General features: G+C 37.6%; 1 protein-coding gene across 3 annotated transcripts in view; it reads left to right on the forward strand.

Moving 5' to 3' along the window:
* LOC125450785 (transducin-like enhancer protein 1) overlaps positions 1-17,299 on the forward strand; it is a 110,075-nt gene that overhangs the window by 16,345 nt on the left and 76,431 nt on the right. For 2 of the 3 annotated variants that reach the window (XM_048526954.2, XM_048526953.2), the window contains 2 exons: positions 8,863-8,925; positions 9,912-10,016. In XM_048526954.2, coding sequence (XP_048382911.1) covers positions 8,863-8,925; positions 9,912-10,016 — 168 coding nt within the window. The remainder of the gene's footprint in view (positions 1-8,862; positions 8,926-9,911; positions 10,017-17,299) is intronic. The other variant, XM_048526955.2, reaches the window with a different exon arrangement.

Here is a 17,299-nt window from a genome sequence, read left to right on the forward strand (position 1 = left end):
AAATTTATATATATGTAAAAGAAAGAATAAATACATTAATCATTATGCAAGCCTAAAGCTGTCATTTCTACAAAATATGTTGGATACTTGAACTACAATGTTCAAACAATGTGTTTTTTAAAATGTATTTTGAATAGTTTCATGATTTCTGCTTCATATTCTCTCAAAGGGCACCTTTGGATGTATATTTCTTTTGAATAATGCAGGCAGGTCCCGCAATGAAATAGATGATTAATTTTTATGCGGGTCTGCTTTGAAATTAGAATATTACTCATATGATGTAAAGTGACTTTTTGTACAATATATGATTGTTAATGCAGTTATCTTATGGGGAAGAAATGAAATTCTAATGAAAACCTTTTGAAAAAGGCTTTGTATCTCTTTAGTTGAATCACAAACAAGTCGTACTCAAGCTTAATTTAGGTAGTGTCATAACTGGTTTTGGATCCCTTTTTGTATTTTTAAATATGTATTTTACCAGTTTGAGAAATACAAGGAAATATAGAATTTATACTTGTCAGTGCCTTTCATGACTTCAGGAAGTCCCAAATTGAGCAAAGTGTTTTACGGCCAATGATGTCATTGTGAAATGGCCGCACAGTGAGGTCCCTCAAATAGTACCGAGATAATGGCCAAACAGTCTTTTGTAATGTTAGTTGAGTGATAAATATTAGCCAGGATACTGGGAGAACTACAATGCCATTGAAATAGCACAATAGGCTCTTTTATGTCCACATGAGAAGTAAAGACACCATCTGCCTTAACATCCCAAATGAAAGACAGTATAGCATTCTCTTATTATTGCATTTAATTGTCGGTTTACATTCTGAGTTGTAGTCTAGTGAAGCTCGAAGCCGTAATCTTCTGATCCCATGACAAAAGTGCCACCGTTGAGCCCTGCAGGATACTGCTGAAGAATATGGTTTCTAAGATATTTGGGATCATGACTGCTAATTTATCACTGTTTTCAAATGTTTGGCTATGTTTTATTCAATGTGAAGTTGCAGTACTTAGTATTTATGCATATTACTCCAGTATTGATAACTACACTCCAAATAGAACAATACCAACTTGTCACTTCTTTCAAAGGTCTTGGATTATGCACTTCTTCAAACAAATTGCAAGCAGATTATATCCAACTCTGTATGAGATGCACAAACCAGCTTTTTGTATTTGTTTGAGAATGAACTCAGTATCTACATTCCCTACATCCGTGTATCCTGAAAAATGTTTTCCACTTGGTCTCAGTTTTTTTATTTGTATTAGATGTAGATGGTTGTACCAAAGTCAACTTTAAAGGAGGTGAAAGAACATAACATGGCTGCAACTCTAAAGTTATCCGTTTTATGTACCATGTATTACCTAAATTCTTTCAGTTTTATAGCCATATATTAGCTCTTGTACCATTGTCCGACTTGCAGAGGTGGCAATGGTGATGATTTTCAAAGGGAGACAGAAGCTGAGCAAGGACTTGAGTGAATGGACCTATTTGCCTAATGGGGGTAATCAGCAATAACATCAGAATGTGGTCAATAATCTCATGATAGATATCTGCATCACTGCTTGACATCTGATTTTCATTTTTTCAAAAAATAGCTACAAATTGCTCCCCACCTAGAATTTCCTATTGTAACCAAATCATAAAACTAACAGAATTTGTCTGTATGTGATTGCCCTCTTCCATGTTTCATGAAAGACGACATTTCCATTTGTGAGTGCTGTAAACCCACCTTTCTTCAAAAGTGATGCAGATGGCCATAACACACTATTCCTGATCCCTGAAGATTTAATTTACAAGTATTTATTATTATGCTTCCATTCATTAGGAACTAGAACACACAATCCCCAAAGATTTTATCAAATCTTGAGGAGGTAGAATAGTAGCTGTGTTATTTTGTAAAAACTATAGTTGATCTCTTTTAACTCTTAAACCAATTAAATTTCTATATTTTATGCTTCAAGGTTTCTTGAAGTTGTGAATCATTTGAGACTGTGTTTAATTTTATTTTGAGCAAATTACTTCATGCATAATGTGCTGCTTTTTATGTCTTTGTACATAGGAACATGAATAAGTCAGTTAGCCTCTTTCATCGATCTATGCGATCATTGCTGATTCATCACTTTACTCCTCCTATCAACTGTAGCCCATATTAAATAATGCCTCTGGTTAACAGCTGTTTGGTCACAGAGTCCAAATCATGTTGAGAAGGAGGCTACGTTTATAAAAAATTTCCATTTTGTTTTTAATTGGACAAATAAATCAAGATCTCCTGTAAACTAAAAGGAGGATAAATCCAACTTGGCCAACTACAGTCCCATCAGTGTACTCCCAATCGTCTGTAACATGATGGAAGGTGTCATTAAACAGCACTTGGCTAGTGATAACAAGCTAACTGATGCTCATTTGTGTTCTGGGAGGAACACCTGAGTCCTGACGTCGGTATACAGTCTTAGTTGAAACATGGACAAAAGAGCTGATTTCCAGGGATTGGGTGAGAGATTGTATCCTTGATGCCACACTCAGTCAAGAGCAATGGGAATTGGGAAAATTTGGCTGTTCAGAGTCATACCTGACATGCAGGTTACGGTTGTTGGAAGTCAGTCATCTCAGCTCCAGAGTATCTGTGCATGGGTTTCTCAGAACAATGTCCTAGTCCCAGTCCTCTTCAGCTGCTTCTTCAATGACCTTCCCTTCAGTAGGGAGGTATGCTAATGTCTGTACAATATTCAGCCCCATTTGCCACTCCTCAGATACTGCAGCAGACTTTGCCTAAGTGCAGCAAGACTTGAAGAATATCCAGGTTTGGAATGACAGTAACAAGTAGCATTCACACCACAAAAATGCCAGACAGTGACCATCTCCAAAAAGGAGTCTGATCATTGTTTCTTGACATTCAATGCCATCGCTACTGCTGAATCCCCCACTATCAGCATCCTGAAAGTCACCATGGACCAGAAACCAAACTTGACTGACCATTTAAGTATTGTAATGACAAGAGCAGATGAAAGATGAGGATTCCTGCGGAGACTAACTCCCACCTTTACTCCTCAACGTCTTTTCACCATCTCCAAGGCACAAGACAGGAGTTTGATGGAACACTCCCCACTTGCCTAGATAAGTGCAGCTCCAGCATCAGCCTGGAAGCTTGACACCTTTCAGGATAAAGTGACCTGTTTGTTTGGCACCAGCTCAGCAAACACCCACTCCCCATCACTGATGCATAGTAGTAGTAACAGTAATAGTAATAGTGCCATCTACAAGATGCACTGCAAATGTTCACCAAGACTCTTTAGCCAGCACCTTCCAAACTCTCAGATGCTTTCATTGAAAAAGAGAAGGGCAGCAGATACATGGGAAACATCTGCAAGTTCTTCTCCGAACCACTCACCATCCTGAGCTGGAAATATATAATGCTATTTCTTATTGCTGAGTCAAAAATCCTCCCTAAAGGCACGTGGACCTAGCTAATCCAAATGGATTTTAGCGGTTCAAAAAGGCAGCTCCCCATAACCTTCTCACGAGCAATGAGATGAGCCATAAATGCTAGTCAACCAATGATATCCACCTCCTATGAATGAATTTTTAAGAAGTGGTGGAGCAGCCATAACCCTCAGTAGTTGAGAATTCTAAAAGTTCACTATCCCTGTTTGTAGGTATTTATTTTAATTCAGACCTGTATGATTAACTGCTGTGTTCATCCAGCTCCACACTTTGTTATCTCGGATTCTCCAGCATCTGCAGTTCCCATTATCTCTCCTATGATTGACTCATGGGGATGATAGATATCATAAATATCTCATTGTAGGAGAATCCTCTCATCCCAGAAACTGGTGAATCTTTCCCGTATTATTTCGAATATGGAGACTAGTATTGCACACATTACTCCTGACTGTGGTCTCAAGAAAGCCGTGTGCAATCGTAACAAATTTCTTTTTCGTCTTCTTAACCATCTCCACCAGCCACACCCCAACCCCCTTCTTGCAATAATAGCATGCATTTGCCTCGCTAATTGCTCTCTGTAACTCTGTTGTCTTCATAAATACGCACTCTCTGAACGTCAGTATTTAGGAGTTTCACACCCTTTCTGAAAAAAATGCTTTTCTACTGTTAAGACCAAAGCGAGTAACCTATCATGCCTTTACATTATGCTTCATTTCCACTTTGTTTCCCAATCACTTAATCTGTCTGGTAGTAATCTCTTTGGTAGGCTCTTGGTTGTCTTCACAGTAGAACTCCGATTTGTTTTGTCTCATTGGCAAACTTACCATCTCTTTAACCCCAACAATAATCTTTGTATCGTTTAACTTGTCACAACCTGCCACTTTGAAAGTGCCCTTTATCCTCCACTGACTGACTGTTTGTTATCTGGTCATTAACCAGTCCTCAATCCGTATGCTAATATATTACTCCCACTTCCGTGAGTTCTTGCTTAATAATCTTTTGTATGCGCTTATTCAAATGCTTTTGGAAATCTAAACAGATTACATCAACTAGCTCCTCTTTATAAACACTGATCATTATTGCTTCAAAAATCTAGTAAATTTCTCAAGTAAGATTGATTTGATTTTATTTTTCAGGAAACCACTGTTGGCTCTTTCTTACCATACAATGATTTTCTAAGTGAATTGACTTTGACTTTGGTTCGGTATAAGATTTGTTCTTCTGGACTCAACTCGTGACTTTTAAACTTGATATAGAATTCAAATACATTATTGTTCCTTTCACAATAAGATTAGCAATTAATGCTGCCTCATGACACTAATGCTCTGTTTTCATGTCTGAAATTTTTGAACCATGGTTATAGTAAGGCCTGGGACTAAGTCGTTATGATGAAATTCAAACTGTGTCTGAGTGAACAGGTTGTTGGTGATAAATGGTGCTTGATAACACTGCTGATGATTCTATTCATCACTTTATCAATAATTAAAGTAGGCTGATAGCTCATTTGTTGGCTGGATTAAGTTTGTTCTGATGTTTGCAAATGATATAGCAAGCCAATTTTCCACATTGTAGAGCATAATAACTTTTGCTCCTTACAAGTGAAGCCTAGCAAGAGGAAAATGACCATGAAAGCAGTAGCTTACCAACTTATCTGTATCTGCAGCAGAATGCTTCTAATTATTCGCTTTGGAATGTGGGGGCGATTCTATACGTAGGGCCTCTTTTAAATTTTGTTGTGTGCCTATGCAGCTATAACTTGCAAAGTTGACTTCTGCTGCACCTGCATTGGATCTTGGGCACTGCTGCATGCTGACAAAATTTGGAGGGAACACTGCCTCAGTGGTTGTGGTTATTGGAGTTCCATCTTTTCTGCTCTAGTAAATTGTTGCAGCAGTTCCTCGGGTGGATATTTTCTTATCAACCTGTTCAGAGATGTTATTGCACACCTGTGGAACAAGTGAGATTTGAACACAGGCCTCCTAGTACAGAGGCAGGGATACTACCACTGAAGAACCAGTTCCTCAGGGTAGTGCCATAGAACCAACCATTTTCAGCTGCTTCATCAATGATGTTCCCTCTATAATCAGGTCAGAAATAGGGCAGTTTTGTGTTCATGGGTAATGCTGGTTATCTTTGTTGGTCTGAAGTCAAATGGCTTTGGGATCTAAAGTAAAAAAGTTCTCAGGCTATATTATGGGTATGAACAGCAGTATGATGTGACTGCTTGTTATTGCATAAATTTTAGCCTACTGTAAATAATTATCTGATAATGATGGATGGGAGTGAGGTTGACTTTTAGTGCACATGTTTCCAGGTAACACAAAATTGGAAAAACTCATTAAACTTCTGTGTATGTGTAAACAGTGCTGTTTTTGGTACGTTCGATGGAATGCTGGGGGAGTTTATCCAGGGCATTAAATTGTTTGTTAATTATGTTCTGGTTTTGTTTGATTTCCAATACTTTTTTTGTGTTTTTGTTGTTCTTCTGTAAGCTCATGTCTAAATGCAAACCTGTATAAAAGGGCTTATGCTGTGTTTAAATGAGAGACAATAAGCCCTGGCTACAAGCTTGGCCTCAAATATTTGAGCATGCAATATTGCTTGGAATTACAGGACAGTTCAGAGTGAATGCGGAACTGTTGTAGAGAGAGTGTCTGATTTTGCTTTAATGACTTGCTGAGTCTAAATCAGGAATATTTTGCCCTGAATGGGTGATGCTTATGTGGGGGGGCTGGTGTGGGATGCACTCTGCCTGTTTACCCAGATTCAGATAGTATATCTTTTTGAACATCAATTAGGCCTCTGTTCTATGGCACTTAAACTCAGTTTTTTTTCTTAAACATTGGTCCCTCAAGCCCTTCTCCCTTTCATCCCCATTTACCACCTTTTGTTCATCATTGTCAACTTATACCATACCACTCCATGGCCCTAAATGCCCACTATGTCAACTTGGTGTTACCCCTGCCCATATTCTCCACCCTGTGCCCTTGTATGCTCTGTACCAACTCACGTAGCATCTCTTATGTGCAGATCTAACGAACCATTTTGGGATTAAATAAAGCTCTACATATCTATTACAGACTTTTTGTCTTTTGTTTTAAAGAAGCACTCTTACGAAAGCCCATTTAGTACATCTAAATCCATTCAGCACTAGTGGGCAGCTGGTGGTTTTGTTTAGATATTACTGGGCTTGCAATCCAAATCCTCAAGCTAATGGCCTGGGATATGGATTGAAACTCATGGTGGTACAAAATCTGGATATGGAATACTAGTTGAATTGTAACTTTGTGTCTACTGTCAATTATCATAAAAAACCATCTAGATCACCAATGTTCTTTTAGGAAACAAGTCTGTCTTCCTTACCTGGTCTGGTCAACTTTGTGACTCCAGATCACACAGCTGTTGACTCTGAACTACCTTGTGGGCAGTTATGGAAGGGCAGTAGATGTTGGCCTAGGCAATGATACAGGTTGGAGCAATTTTTTAAAAAGTCAAAACATCAGTATTCAGATACAACTTGTCAGTTTGATTGACAGCTCAAAAGAAGTTATTTAAAAAATTAGCTATTTATTTGGGATTATGAATACAGATGTTTGACTTTTAATCAGGAATTATGTTTCCTTTTAATTATTCATGGATATGTCACTGCCCAAATAGGGTGTTATGGGTGGGGATTCTTTATGAAAATGTGAAAAGTCACATGAATAATACAGTAAAGTTTGACCTTGCTTTATGTCATTAAACAGCAATTGGGCTTGCTAGCAAACATCACTTTCAACTTCGATGCAGACAGATAGTTAGTTATCCTTTCAATTTTTAGAAGCCTAGCTATTTGAAAAACAACAGCGTGGCAATTGTACAGTACGACATCTGTTCTTCAATATATTTTTATATCCGGTGTAAAAGTTCATAATTCTCACATGTTGGACATCAGTGAGAATGGGGCTTGTTTGAACTGATTGGTGAGTTTCACTGGTCCCATGAAGTTTGGATTTTTGACATGTTGGGATCACGTCATTGCAAACTTTTCTTTCTGTGTGTCTCTGCTTCCTTGTCTGTCTGCATGTGTCTGTGTCTCTCTCTCTCTCTCTCTCTCTCTCTCCAGTCTCCTCTTTTTTTCTGCCCCCCCCTCCATGAAACTGTGACCTTCGTTGCAGAATTTAAAACGGCATGAAAGGTGTGCAAACTTTTTCTTGTTCATTCTAATTTGGAAACTTCCCAGTCCCATAAGAATGTGTGTACTTACCTTACGTGAACTTAAAGGAAGCAAATTGGGCATGGTTGTGGAGGGACTTGAATTTCTGAATGGGGCATCCCAGATATTACTGTTGTTGCTTTGGATCTTTGTAAATAACATAAATTCGAGGACTTAACACACTACTTTTCTTGATAAAAGCAAATTATGAGGAAATGGTGGAATTAAATTACAGAACACATGGGCAGAACAATGCAAGAAAGTAATAACATAAAGAGCAACTTGAACATTCCATAAATGGTGTTGAATTGCAAAATAAGTGGTTGAAAGAAACCTTGGAGTCTTGTTAGACTTGATGCTAAGCATGCCGAACCAACCATGCCAATAGAATTTGATACACAAGCAAAACAGTAGCATTTCAGTTAAATCACACTTTCCAGACTATAGAGACTGGTTAGATTACACCTTTTTATAAAATGCAGCATTCTATTTCAAGAATAATGAACCAAACAACGAATGTTTACGGTTGTTCTATTGCGTTTGTGCATCTGTCAACTGGACTGTTAGTCAAGTCTGAGTATCATTATTACAAAAATAATAAGCTGTAAGCATGAGAAAGCAGATTGTTTTAAAAAGCATTGATTAGATTCGGAAATTGGTGTCATCTCTGCATGTTTCACAGGGACAACAGCAGAATCTGTAGAAAATACTAGAAGTAGCATCATATTTTGTTTGTGCAACTCTGCATTTTCAAGGAGCAGAGGGCGGTTTGCGTGTGGAATGAGCTTCCTGAGGAAGTGGTGGATGTGGGCACACTTACAAATCTAAAAGACACTTTGATAAGTACATGAATAGCAAAGGCTTGGAGAGTTATGGGCTAGGAGCTGGCAAGTGGGAATAATCTAATTTGGGATTATGTTTGGCATGGACTAGTTGGACCGAAGGGTTTGTCCTGTGCTGTGCAATTCTGAGATTGTACAGCACTTGTTTTGCTTCAAAATTCAACAAGAGAACTTCAGTTTAGTTGCTTTTCATTGTGCTTATGCTGATCAAAAAGATTTGGTTTTTTTATTGATTTTTTTTTATTAGGGATGGTCTACACTACATTAGAAACATTTGTTACTTGATTTACTATATTGTAAAGTTTATTTTCCTGTTTATAGAATGTTTGAGAAGTAGTTGCTGATGTTTAAGAAAATTAATCAATTGTCATCTTCTTATCCAGACAGAAATAGCCAAACGTCTGAATACGATTTGTGCACAAGTGATTCCCTTTCTGTCTCAGGAAGTAAGTGAACTCATTGAATTGTTTAGTTGTTTATTTGCATTTCCGTTCAGTGTTCGGATGCTACTCTGTTTTAGTAGTGATTATTGTGAATATCTCATTTACTGTTTTACGAGGAGTGTTTTTATGTGTAAGTTCTAATAAAGCATGATGAGTGTTGTACTTCACATGCTAAATTGCAGGATGAAACTGACTTGCTAAATATCAGAGCTTGTTATGATGAGTTCATGTTTTTGTTTTAATTATTTTCCTCATTCCACATTTTTAGGTTAATAAGTGGTTTGCAAGGAGAAGCTTTTTATTTTCACTTTTTTACATCCTCATCAATGGTCCAAAAGGAACTGTTGTTAAGAACTGTCTCATGAACAAATTAGATTGTAACCAAACTACCTCTACGCACGTGTGCGCACATTTGTGCACCTACACACCCTGTCATGTGCACGCAGACATGCATGTAAGTGCATGTCTGTGATGTCTTATGTATACTGACCAATTCCACCTTGATTCCTGGTCAATGCAGAATTGGCTGATCTCAAACAGGAGACTGATCCAGTGCTACAATAAACCTTCATGGTCTTAATCAATAACGGCTTGTTTGGAAGAGATGATGCCGAGAGACAACCTAATGTTTTTCACTCTTCCCTATCCACTGACTGCTGCTAGGTATTTGTTGTTGTTGAACGATGGTACGGCCTAGTTCAGTTAAACACTTTGGTGATGCTTATTGTTGAGGCTAACACAGGTAGAATGGGCACTTAACTGAGTTTCTCTTGCCGCATCTGTCATACTGTACACTAGTGCATTAACGTTTGTTTGACTTTAAATTTGGTTTCTTGTGAAATGTGTTTTGATATACACAGTTCCACTTTTGTCCAACACCAGCATCATAAATGAAACAAATTTCATATAAAATTCAATTTTCTAAATGCAACAGGATTTATTTATGAAGACTGACAATTTAACACAAGAATCTTCTTTCTGTGACCAAGCATCAACAACAGGTGGCACAGGCTGTGGAGCGTGCAAAACAAGTGACCATGGCAGAGTTGAATAGCATCATCGGGGTACGTGGGCTTCCCAGTCTGCCTCTTACAGTGTGTATACCCATCTTATTCACTTACTTTTATTTGTGTATTGTGTGTTGGTGTTTAGGGTAATATGTGTAATGTACTTTAGAGTGACATTTTCATTCCTTTAAATGCCTTATTCATATTTTATACGTAAAATAGTGTTGTCTTTGACGCTAAGTGGAAATCTGCAATTAATCTTTAGCAATTGTATTTTCTAATGGGCTGTGAAATTTAGCCAGTCAATATGCTTCTTGATCAAGTCATTTTCATGTGTCTTTACTGTGTCCTTGTGACTGAAATATTGTGATTCGAAAGTCAATTTTGCACAATTTTTATGAAATAAGCCCTGTAAGTATTGGTGCTTTTGATTTTATTCCCCTTTCTTCTGTACCACATTAGTCACAAGAAATGGATTTTGTAAATTTTGATATTTTCTAACTTGCTGAAACAACCCACTTTTATTTTAATTTGCTTCATACATGAGAGGATTTGGCAAATTCAAGTTACTCATTTATCAATTTATGCTAATTGCCTGTGTGAAGATGCCCTGCTGGTTTTTATAGTTCTCCGAGGCACTTTGTAATGATAATTAGACATGCTGTTGTAAGGATTAACACTGGCAAAGACCAATGACATCTTCAGACAAAGAGACTAGTTAATCCATCTGGACTCAAAATTACTTTCCGACTGGAGATTGAAAAATAAAAGCGGTGGATTAGTGCTGATAAATGAATTGCGTACTGCTTGAAAAGTTTTCTTTCATCATTTCTCAATTATAGATCTATAGTCCGATTGCCTCTGGTAAGCTATTGGCAGTCAATTAGGTGAAATAAACTGATGGGATGACCTTTATTTTATTTTTAATGATTTTGTTCTGAAACAATGTCAGTGCCATTTTGGAGGACATTTTTCATGCTGTTTTACATGTCCATGCCTTATTGAGGTTCCAGTAAGTTATAACCTTCCCACACATTCCTTTTAACTTCTAACCCTTTCTTTTATCTGCTTCACCATCTCTACTCCCCATCCCCCTGCATCTGTCAAATCTACTTTAGTCTTATCATATTATGCTGTACAATAATTGCTCCAAACTCTGTTTTATCCCCTCTGCAGATATAAACTCCACAATAAGAAATAATTTATATTTTTGTTCTCTGATTCTTAAGCAATATCATGCTTTTAAAGAAATGGACAGGGAATTTTAAATGAGCTGAAGTTTAGAGATGGAAGTAGTATGGAAGCTCAAATCTGGGTCTAACAGGGCTTTGTTTGCAAACAGTGTGGACATGCCTGAGGTGTTAACTACGGAGAGGAAGTAGTTGGTAACCGGCTCCTGAAGTTTTTTAATGGGGCCAGAGATGCTGCCTTTTATCTTCATAATACTTTGTCGTAGGAGGTTACTGCTCATTCATAACTTTGTCTGATAATCAAGTTGATAACTAATGCACCATCTTGCTGGATTTTACTGTTAGTGTGCACTGGCACAGCAGTGGAAAAATCTCACTATCCTGTTTCTATCCTGTTTTCATGGTATACAAAGCACTAAAGAAAGTGACATTCTGTAAATCACTTTACCTTGTCATTTTTTAAAGTTAAAAATGAACACAGTGTCACTTCAGAAGTTAGATAAATTGGCAAGCATTTATTTTTTGAAAATCGTACTTGTGCTCAGTCATAGTATACTTGGTAATTTAACCATTTTTATGTTGTGCCAAATTTGGAAAACCCAATTCATGCAGACCTCTGAGGATTTGGTCGTAAGGTTAAAAAAATGATATCACTTGCTAAATTCAAAGTCAATAACTTCCAAAAAAAATTATCCCTAACTAAGCAATAAAGCTTAATAGATTCTGTTCCGTTCCATTTTTGTGTCCTGCCCAGAATTAAATGGCTACTTTCAGAATTATTCTGTGTGGTACAATTCAATTTGTGCTCTAACACATGAATCATTTTTGCTTAAGGAGGAACTGGTGCATCCTGACAAACCAGAACACCATAAAATTGGGCTGACAAATCTCAGGACCTTTTGCTCTGTCATTGAACATGCAATGTGTCAACCTGTCTCCTAAGGGGAAACAGACAGCAGAAGTCTATCTATTTGTAATAGCAGCAGCTGCAGTGCAAATAAATGCTGATCCATTTTATGGCAGCTGCCTGCACCACAAAGGAACATGACCTAGCGTAAAGGACAATAGGGATTATACACTAAAAACCACTACTAATTATACCAAGAATAACTAACTGAAACAAAAGTCCTAGTAAAGTTCTTTTCTTGATAGACCTAAGTGCTTTATAGATTGGCATAGAATCTATATTCCTAAATTGTGTTTTATTTTAGACTGATTTCATTTATCTCCTGGCAAAGTGTGCACTTTGTGGCTGCAATTAATGGTAATCACCTTGATTAACAAAGCCCATGATGCGTCCATTTTCTTTCTTGCATTGTGACAAACCATAAAAATGTTATAGAATTTAATTAGCATTGCTATGTAAAATTCGGCATCCTGTTCTTCAGGAAAGAAGGTATCTCACAATTAGGTTTGAGTAGAGGATCAAAAGGTGTTGGATCATTTTTATCTGTGTTCCATCCAATCCCTTGCCCTATTTCCCTCACACTTGTTAGCATCCACTGTCTGTGTTATGTTGAGATGTAGTAAACAGAGTTAACTTCTTGAAAATGCATTCTGTAGAGTAATTAGTCAATTGGAGGATCTAGAAATAATCAGAATGAGGGAAAAGGATAAAGACAAAGCTGTGTGGTTGTGGTGACATTTAAATGTTTAAAAAAAAGAAATGTGGCTTTCAGTATCCTCCCAACAATGGGAATGTGGTCTGTGGGAAAGGGTGAAGCGAAAGAAAGGACAGAGGTAAATTAATGTTCTATGGATTATAGTTTTGACTTACTTTGTTTCAATGTAGGATGATGGAATAAATTTGAATTCTTTAATAGGGGTACTAACTAGACTGCTTGAGGAATGTTTAAGAGCATAGGGTAAGAAAAGGATCGATGATGTCTAATGGTGAGTCATTGTAACTGCTGTGAAGAGATTCACAACCTGTAAAATTTTGACAGCTCTGGCCTCAGTAGTAGAGATTTGGCAAATTCTGTTCTAATCAGATGTCAAATTATAATTTTTATGTTGAAAGAGAAAATATTTGTTTCCATTTCTAAAATTAGAGTGAATAGAATGCTAATAGTTTGCAGATTTGACTTGTACAAGAAAGTATTTTCTTAATGGAGTGTGTTCTCAATAGAGTCGATAGGGAGCCACCAGGAATTAGGCTTGCTGTGATCAATCTGCGCACATGACATCATGCCATTAGTAGAAATACGCTTGATTTGTATCTGAAATCTTCCAAAGTAGCAAACTTTGGAGTAAATGATCTCGTTCAAATACAGCATGCAATGATTTTCTCCTGTTCACTGTAAATTAATTTCTACAATCTCTTTGAGCAAAATATTTGACCTCAAGCAAGCATTGAGGTAATTACAGGCTCATTCAAATCAAACATGCAATTGTTTTCCAGTATTGATTGCTACTACTGTGTCTTTGTGTGAGACCTGAAAGTAAATTATGTTGTGACTCTCAATTTTTGGATGGAGTTGTTTTATATTTTTAACATACTTGAAGCTATCATATTGACAGGTTTTCGGCAGCAATGTGATAAGAAGCCCTTTTTAGGTTTTCTCCCTAGAACCATTCCCTGCAAGGTGCTTGTATCCCTCTGATACTGACTAAGTTATTTGCATTTATTTGCTGTGGATGTGAGCTTAAAAGCAATACTCCATGCGTACGTACACCATGCTGTGCCCAGTGACATTGACCACAAATTCTGCCATTTCTAAATGCTCACTGTTAACACAAAGTAATTTGCAAAGTTTTTGAGAAATTGTAAGCTAAAACAAATCAGTGACTCAACATATTTCGGGAACCTCGCTGGTATTTCTTATGGCTGTTGGCTCACACACTAATGCAAAGAAACACAAATAGCTTGTTGACTCCTTTAGAGTGATTAGTAGGGACATGTTTATGTTGTTTTTGTGAGTTGTACTCTTAAATATTGAGCTGTATATCCTATGGATTCTGCTGATGTCTAATTGATTCCTGTTCATTATTTTTTCCCCCTCCCTTGCCTCCTTTCCAGGCTCTCTGATTACTTGATGATACAGCCTCAATCATATGATAATTTACAATAAAAAGAAAACTTTGATTAAATGTGATGGTCAGGATTAGTTAATTCATCTCTGCTGACAGAGTACTGCAAACATAACTTCTAAATTTTCCCTTTAGACTGTGCTCCAAAAGAATTCAGCACTAAAACAGAAGTGTTCGTTTTAAAATTCTTCGTATTGGGGTAGTGCATTGACTAGGATTTTAAATAAATTTTTGGGCAATTGGTAGCACTGAAAAGATCTATAAATCTCTTGTTGCAATGAAGGCATGAAATGCTTACAAGGTCAGTGTTATATAAGGTAATGATTTAGTAAAGGTTAATGTGGGGGACTGCATTAAGCCTTAATCAATCTGATGCCATTTGGCTTGGGTGGGGAAAGGCATCTCGGATCTCATGAGTGAAGACTTATGTTCGCAGGTCTCATCTTGATCTTGGTGACAATGTTTATCTGAATAATGTAAACTGTACTTGATTATTATTACATAATAAATTACACCTTTGTTAATACAAGGCCCTCTTTTTGTTAACACTCAGTCAGTGGCAGTGAACTATCCTGATGACGTGCTACCAGTGGTTGATATTGCAAAACAAAATATGACATGGTGATCAGCAGCTGGCATCACTTGATTGATATGACATAATTACTAGCAGCGAGGATTGGAATTAGATTTAGCTATATAGAGTGAGTTACAGCCAACCTAGAAGAAATTTAATTTCACAGCTTTAAGAACCATCCATACAGCCAATCAAAGAAGCAGTCGAGCAGTTAGACAGCCTGCAGAGAAATTCCTGGAAATGTCAGAAAGGGAACAATAGCACTTAATAGTTATAAAGGCTTTTACTTCTCACCATGGTAAGAAGGGTAGAAGCGAGGGTGAGGAAGAAGCTAGTCGCAGCTTTCAGTTACAGATGAGAATTAGTGAGGTGACAATTAGTAAAAGCAGTTCAGATTACAGGTTCAGTAATCACATTTTAGAGGTGAGCAAAGATAAAACTCCTTGTTGGGAAAAGAAGCATTTTCAGTCCTGGTGCAGAATAGCTCCTTTTCAATAGTAATCTAATGGAGCCACCAGCATTAGAGAAGATACTGAATGCACCATTCAGGGAAATAAATGATACAGCTGACTTAAGTTTGATCGACAGAGGAGCAAGAGAGTTGCAGTAGGAGAGAGATCCCCTGAGGTTTCTCTGGAGGGAGGAGGGTAACTTCTTCAGGTTAGGCATCCCTGGAAGAGGCTTCACAGTGAGGTTAAAGTTGCATCAGATATAATGGGAACTGCAGATGCTGGAGAAGCCTCTTCCAGGGATGCCTAACCTGAAGAAGTTACCCTCCTCCCTCCGGACAAACGTCAGGGGATCTCTCTACCACTGCAACTCTCTTGCTCCTCTACGCATCTTCGATCTGCCTCCTCCTCACTCCCTATTTATTTCAGAACCCTCTCCCCCTCCCCCTTTTCTGATGAAGGGTCTAGGCCCGAAACATCAGCTTTTGTGCTCATAAGATGCTGCTTGGCCTGCTGTGTTCATCCAGCTCCACACTTTGTTATCTTTAGTTTGATGGAAGCAGTTTGAGAATGGACAGGTCATTACTTTTATGTTTGAGTGTCACTATCAGATTATTTATCATTGGAAGAAACAGAAGTTACAACCTACAGAGCTGAAATAGGTTTCAAGATTAAGTATATTCTACAAGCAACATTGCAGCACAAAAGGCATAAGATTATAGATCATATATATGCAATAGGTAAGAACCTTTACATATTTCTTGGCCCCAGCATTTGCACCATCACTAAAGGAGATTGACTGGTTACAATGGGCAGTGAACAGGTCAGAAGTGACTTGCATCAATTTGTACAAAGGTGTACCAATCAGTCAACAGTCGGTCCAAAAATAAACTGTTGAACAACAGGTAGAAGATTTCAATACAGTGTGGATCTGGAGAAGCACAGCATGTGTCTTTCCTGCTCTTCCAATGTCTGACCTGTTGTGCTTCTCCAACACCACATTTCATGGACTCTGACTTCCAGCATCTGCAATCCTTATACTACCTGCTAGGCTAGAAGACTTAATTGGTTTACCTGGACTGATGGCAGAGCCCAAACAAAAGACACAATCTTTGAGATTAGTTGGATGACAGCAGAAAAATGCTTCATATAATTGAGAAGAACCAATGGCCAGTAAGCCAAAATAGGCTCAAATAAATTTATTGAGAACAAAATCTGAAAATTTGCTGCTATTTGCCAGTGTTGCTCTGAAGGATGGCCAGACCAAATGTTCAGTGAATTAGCGAAGGACTTTGAGCACTGATAGCATTTCACAATTATACATGCTAGTTATTCCTGTTGCAGTTTTGGGAAAAAATGTCCTGAAATGAATGCATCAAGGACATTTTAGGAATCACCAGTTGTATATACAGCTTTGTCAGTGGGACGGTGCTCAGACATCTCAAAAGAGAGATTGAACATGGGAAAATGGCCTGGTCATCACTGTAGAAACCTGCATAGTATGCATGTAAATGCAGATAAGGAGAATCAGAATGATCAGTACAACTGACTTGTGTTTATCGATCAATCTTTAACTCAAATTCTATACAAACAACACAGCTGGCAATAAAAGAAGTATTAGCTGATCCAAGTTTAATGAAGATGATTAAGCTACACTGGTTCAAGAAGGATATTTCAATTCTTTTTCTTCCTTGGAAGAATTATCAGTACAAATGATGGCGCCGAGTTAGCAGCTATTCTCGTTCAACAGTAAAACAACCATAAGGCAAATTAAGGTGGATAAGTGATTTCCAAGTTGAAATGAAAGAGTTTACATATTTCAATATAGTGGTTTCTGCAGATTAGGAAAAAAAATTTGCTTACACATTTGGAAGATGGTCTGCTTACTACTCCCTGGGTGCCAACATTGGGTTGGGATGATCTATGCCCATGGATTTAGGACATGCTTAGGAAGAAACTACCTGTTACTACGATAGAGGATTCTGTCAATAAAATTTGACTGGCTCAGAAATACAGGATACTACATAAAACAAAATAGTTGTTTCAACAGAACAGCAATCTTCCATGAAGGAAAGTAATGAGATTAAAGAACCCAAGATAATGTAACAAGGAAGTGACCTGATCTTT

This window comes from Stegostoma tigrinum, chromosome 3, assembly GCF_030684315.1.
Source record: "Stegostoma tigrinum isolate sSteTig4 chromosome 3, sSteTig4.hap1, whole genome shotgun sequence".
Lineage (NCBI taxonomy): Eukaryota > Metazoa > Chordata > Chondrichthyes > Orectolobiformes > Stegostomatidae > Stegostoma > Stegostoma tigrinum.